At 42.1% G+C, this 6,089-nt stretch overlaps 1 protein-coding gene across 1 annotated transcript; it reads left to right on the forward strand.

Annotated features, from left to right (window-relative positions):
* Positions 1 to 1,554: 1,554 nt before the first annotated feature.
* MBL2 (mannose binding lectin 2) lies at positions 1,555 to 4,974 on the forward strand. Its single transcript, XM_073354763.1, has 4 exons — positions 1,555 to 1,753; positions 2,366 to 2,473; positions 3,633 to 3,716; positions 4,601 to 4,974. The coding sequence occupies exons 1-4, from the start codon at positions 1,555 to 1,557 to the stop codon at positions 4,972 to 4,974; spliced, it is 765 nt and encodes a 254-aa protein (XP_073210864.1).
* Positions 4,975 to 6,089: the final 1,115 nt, after the last annotated feature.

Consider the following 6,089-nt stretch of genomic DNA (forward strand, 5'->3'; position numbering starts at 1 on the left):
TGAAGTAAACTGGTATTCATGGCAGTTTGCTGTTTATTTCAACTCTATGCAAAATACTTTAATTCCCACACCTGATTGCCTCAAATTAGAGACTCATTAATCAAGCTCAATTAGTGAGTGCCTTTTGCAGAGAATTAGCCACACAATGACTTCTGTTATTGTCATGGCTTTTATGTGTGTCCCCTGGAGTCACCATGCATGGAATCCAAGAGTACTTCAGGGAAGATAATGAGACAGTGACATACCTTATTTACATGCAAAACTCAATTGCTCATCAAGTATTAATTGGGAAGCAATCAGGCAGCAGCTATGTGAAAACAATGACTCAAACTCATTGTATTTTAATTTATTTTTTATTTGCATTGGGATTAGTGATGAGCAGCTATGTAGAAGAAAAGAAGGTGATCGGATGTACTTCACTCCCGATATCTGTGGAGCCATAATCACACATTCAGGCACAATAGCTGGTTGGTTTCAATTCTAGCTTTGGGTTTCAGCAGTCCCCGATTCAAATTTCATATGAGTCCTTCAGGAGAACGAAGCACCTGGTACTTCTACATTTAAAATAAGAGAGAACAAAACACTAATAAGCTCATGAACCGGCAGGAGGATGGACTGGAAGACCTATTCTAATAGGTGTTTTCCCGTTCTAACATCTACGATCAGCTATAGACTTCATCATGTCGTCTACAACAGACTTCTGACTAAACCTGGGGCCTCCCAGAGTCTTTATCTTGTGGCCAGGGTGAAAGTGAGCTGGTACGGGCCAGCATGGCATACCGGTAAGAAGCTGGTACCAGCCCATATGCAGCCCACATTAAAGCACTGCCGTGGCAGCACTTTAATGTCCCTGCCCCCCCTTCCCCCCGTCGGTGGCCCTGCCGGTAGGGTCCGTACCCGCAGGGCCGTCAATGGGGGGCACAAAAGGGGCAGGGACGTTAAAGCGCTGCTGTGGCAAAGGACCCTGCTTAAAGTGCTGCTGCGACGGGGGGGGGGGGGCGGCGGAGGCAAATGGAGGAGCTGCCCTGGGGCCGGCAATTTAAAAGGACCCAGGGCTCCAGCCACCACTGCCGCAATCATGGCAGCGGCCGGAGTCCCCGGCCCTTTAAATCACCACTGGAGCCCCGGGTGGCACGGGCCAGGTGGCCTGGAAGGGCTGGCTAGGGGATGCTGACCCCCCCGCCCCGCCCTGCCCTCTCCACCTGAGGCCCCGCCCCTTCCGAGTTACTTTCACCCCTGCTTGTAGCTCTTATTGGGCTTCTTTGAACAGAACTTCCAAATCTTCCCTTACCCCAATCACCGCTCACAGTATGAATCAACAAGGCCCAAATAGCTCTCAGAAATCTCCCCTCGCTACTATCCTGCCATCACTCTTTTTAAGGCACTTTTACACTGCTAACATGGTATAAAGGGGCCTTAGTGCAAATGAGAACCAGGTCCTAAGAATCTTGACCTCAGAGGTGTATCTCCTACACAGAGACGAAACAACAACCTACTTACAGATGCTTATGTGATTATTCTCTTTTTATTAGTCACAGATCTACAGGCTTGACAATGCATCTCCATCAGCCTTTCAAAGCTCTAGTGCTGGCCATGGCATTGATGATGGCATCAGGTGGGGATATAAATAAACATGAAGAGTACATGAATGCATGCCCAGTCATTCAATGTTGTGCTCCTGGAACCAATGGTTTACCAGGCAGAGATGGAAGAGATGGGAAAGAGGGTCCCAAAGGAGAAAAGGGAGACCAAGGTACAATGCTATAATCATTTACCGAGATTATATCTGTGACCTGTCTATCAGTCCCCTGGGTGTTATCATTCTTTGTCTTCTGCCTTCCCTGGCTCCTTCTCTGATTCTGTCTCTCTCTTGGACCTTTAAATGTTCTCTCTCTCCTCTGGCTGCTTTTAAGTATGCTCTTTTGTCCCCCATCATGAGAAAAACCATGCATCAGTTTCACTTTCCCCTCTAGCTTTGACACAAACCCTGCAGGCTGTTCCATGCAGGCAGGCCCTTGTGCCCAGTCAGAGCCTCATTAACTTCTAGGAGGCGCTCTAGAGATGTGGGGATCTGCTTGCACAGAGCAGCTTTCAGCAGCAGGGCCCATGTTTACAAAGCACTGTAATACATTTACAATGCTATTCCATGTATATGTGATTTATAAGAAGAATAGTTGATTAACAGTTATCCTCACAGAATCACAGAAGTTAGAGCTTATTTGTAGATCTCACAGCAGGTTTGTTTCCTAAAGTGATTTATCGAATGCTTTGTCCAGTCCAATTTTGAATATCCCAGTGGAGCTGGTTGGGAATTTTTCATCAACATATTTTTTTGCTAACTGATTTCTTTTTAACCAAACACTAGGAGCCGGACTGAGAGGTTTGCAGGGTTTCCCTGGAAAGGCAGGACCTCAGGGAGCAAAAGGAGATCAAGGACCACAAGGCGAGAAAGGACAAAAGGGAGAAAGTGCAAGTGAGAAGTTGACTATCTCTTACTCAGGTATTCTGGTCAATATCTGTTGTCACATTTTGCATGGAGAAATTTGATAGGCTCATGGAATGTCCTCTATTTTTTTGTCACTATTTGGGGGCGAAGAGGAGGGTATGCTCTCCCAAAGCTCTGGGGAGAATGAATGGTAATCGACATGGCACAACTACTGTTACTTTCACCCCTGCTTGTAGCTCTTATTGACAAACCGAAGCAATATGGAAATATTCCCTGAAACATATTCACATGACTCACCTTTGCCTACAGAGGAAATACTAGGGGATGTGTTATTTTTATCTTCTCATCTTTTAAGATAACGGATATTTTTTTCCCTTTTGCTCCTCTTCCCATTCATATTTTCTCTTTGCTTTCCATCTTTGTGTGAAACACATTTGTTGCTCTGTAGAAACACACTTTAAAAAAAACATTCTAACTAGAAAAAAATTATCCCTAGAGATATCCCACACACTGCTGACTGATTCTGAGTAAGTGGAAGTGGTGACCATTGGCAGAGAGAAGATCCCCATCTGATTAGTGTGTGTGTACCAGTACCCAGTTTGAAATGACGTTTGAGTTCCCAGTGAAGAAAGCAAAGACGTCATTTTTTAGAGCTGGGTGAAATTTTTCATTCAAAATTTTTTTTCAACAAAAAATGCTGATTTGGCTCAACCAAAACATTTTTTCAAATCTGTGTCAGTTTCACTCAATTATTTTGGTGGGGGAAAACAAACAAATTCTGAAAAAGTCTGAAATGTTTTGTTTTGACACTTTCTAAATGAAAATTCAGGTTTTTTAATTCAAAATTATTTTTTGATTCAAATTTTTCTTCAATTTCATTAAAAATGTTAAAAGCTCAAAATCAAAATAGCACATTTTCCACAAAATGTGGGGGGTTGTTTATCTGTTGGTTTGTTTTTTGTTCTTCTTTTTGTGGTTTAATTGCAAAATTGCCAGTGAACCAAAAAATCAGTTATCACCCACCTATAATCATGTTGTGACTATTTTGGGAGCTGGGCACCCCTGATTAGGGCACCATGCAGCCCACCCATCCCATAGCAGCTAGGCAACTGGCCAGTCCAAAGGCAATGATTGTATGGTAATTTTTAAATGATTTATTACATGACTCCCCAACTGTTTTTCTTAGCATTTGATGCTCTTCAAAGACAAGTCGCTGCTTTGGAAAAGAACATCCAGACTCTTCAAGCTGACGTTAGAAGACACCAAAATTGTGAGATATGTTTACATTATTTTATTTTTGGGGTGGAGGGAGGGGAAGGGGGAATCTTTGCAAGTAAAGGGGTGATAATAGCAGCTTAAACACTGCACTGCCTTCTCCCACACACTGTTCCTAACAAATGGTCTTCAATGCTAGCCTGCCTCAACAGATAGATTCCTTCCAGTGCCAGCCATGCCAGCATCCAGTTATTACTAAGTCACACCCAGTTATTGTGCAAGGGCTTTGTTACATGAACAAATGCCCACACAGGCGATCGCCCAAGAGTCTTCTCGATGCTAATGTCTGTCTAAAAATTTCCCACCACTGCACTACTACTGGCTCAGCTCCACTGGTGGTGGCAGTGATGAGAGCTCTAATGAAGAGGGTCCTAGGCATCATTGCCACAGGGATGTCCAGGGTGAAAGGGCCCAGCTGGTTGCTTAGAGTGGGTTGTCTTCATCTGCTCTAAGTAGGCTTAGATGACACAGTAAATAAAGTATAAGTTTCCTGTCTTCGCTAGCTCTTCTACCATATATGCCCGAGGTGAATTTTCCCCCATTTTAGTGCAACAGTGGGAAATGCTACTGTGTATTCATCTCCCTTTCTCTGTAGTACAATTTTTTAACATGGTTTTTCAGTCAAAAACTTTCCATTCATATTGGTCCTGGAAATCATTCAAGAAACCAGCTCGCTGCTGTTCTGTTTCCAAATAGTTGCTGCTAGCACAGTTTCATCGGTAACGTTGGCAGAAGTCACATTATTTGTATAACTGTCGTTTGGTTACTTACAAAGTGCAATTCATGTGCCTCGTGTTTTGTGGATAAATTTTCACAGAGAAGTTAACTTCCCCCATAACACATATACAATTTTCATTTAATGATCTCTTTGGTTTCTAGTTTTCTCTTTGCAATGGGTCAAGAGTGTTGGTAAGAAAACATTTATGTCAACGGGCAGAAAAGATTCTTTTGAAAATGGAAAATCCCTGTGCGCAAAAGCTGGAGGTGCACTCGCCTGTCCACGCAATCAGGCTGAGAACACAGCCTTGCGAGAAATACTGAAGGCTCCCGAAGTAGCATATTTAGGGATATCTGATGTGCAAACTGAAGGCAGATTTGTGTATCTGAATGGAGAACCTGTAACTTACACAAACTGGAACACAGGAGAACCAAACAATAATGGGAACGAAGACTGTGTTGCAATGTATGACAATGGAAAGTGGAATGACCTGGATTGTTCAAATTCAAAAGTATCCATTATTTGTGAATTTTAATCTTTTCCCATGATACGTTAGTTCTGTCACATTCCAAAGTCCATTTAAAGCAATGGAAATGCTCCAATTGACTTACTGGGTAGAGCTGAATAAATAATGGCTTTTTCAGTTGAGTGACCAAACTGAAAAATCTAGGCTGGGGGGAGAGTTAAATTCAAACTGACACCAATTATTTTTTAAAAATTTTCCATCTCATTGTAAAACTTGAAAAAATTTCATTTAGCATTGACCGGAATGTTTTGGTGAACTCGCAATAATTTTTCTTTTAATTATTCATTTGGATTTGATTGTTTTCAGGTACTTTTCAATTGCTCAGATTTGAATTTGAAATGCTGTTTTGAAACAAAATGTCAAAATAAAACATTTCGACATGGTCAAAATGAAAATGTTTCAACTTTTAAAAAAATCAAATTTGACCCAAATTCTCAAATAGTTTTGGATCACTGACATTTTCAACAAAAAAATCTATTTGCTGGAATTCACCCAGATCTACTAATGGACTAAGGGCCCCAGAGTTTAATTCAAGGATCAGGAAGTTTTATATCTAGTCTAATCACAAGGGTATATAGAGTGTAAGAGATCCAGAGCTGCAGATCACAACTGGATGACAAAGGGCTACAAAGGTGATAACATTTCCAGTCTGGCATGAGGGAAGTATATTCAAAAGATGTGAAGGGTGTTGAATAGGTGTCATCATTTATTTTGTTCAAATAATATGCCATCGAGGGACAAAACCCTGTCTAGTTATTTATTCTCTCTCATGCTTCTGCACTAACCTGAAGTATTGTCATCCCCTGAGTACCCTGCACTGGAAGAAGTGCTTCTTTCTTTGTCGATGGTTACTGGTTCAGATGACCATGTACCAAAGCAGCCGTTCAAATATCTAGGGAGTGGCTATGCAGTATTGCTTGCTTTGTGGTCAGGCAGGAAGGCCTCTTCTGTCCCCACACAACCTAGAAACAGTCACAGTTTGTTCTGAACTGCTTTGTGCACACAGGACGTTCCCCTAAAGAGGGCACTGAGTAACCAAAAACAGAGCATCTTGACAGTTGTTTTCTCCTTGCCATAAGGAGATTCAGCCTAGAATTCCCTGATGAAAACTTAAAGGTAATTGT

The sequence above is a fragment of the Lepidochelys kempii genome, chromosome 7, assembly GCF_965140265.1.
Source record: "Lepidochelys kempii isolate rLepKem1 chromosome 7, rLepKem1.hap2, whole genome shotgun sequence".
In the NCBI taxonomy this organism is placed as follows: Eukaryota; Metazoa; Chordata; order Testudines; family Cheloniidae; genus Lepidochelys; species Lepidochelys kempii.

Coding starts and splice junctions, on each gene's coding strand:
- MBL2 (XM_073354763.1), top strand. CDS start 1,555: ATGCATCTCCATCAGCCTTTCAAAGCTCTAGTGCTGGCCATGGCATTG. Junction 1,754..2,365: donor AGGAGAAAAGGGAGACCAAG/GTACAATGCTAT, acceptor ACCAAACACTAG/GAGCCGGACTGAGAGGTTTG. Junction 2,474..3,632: donor ACAAAAGGGAGAAAGTGCAA/GTGAGAAGTTGA, acceptor TGTTTTTCTTAG/CATTTGATGCTCTTCAAAGA.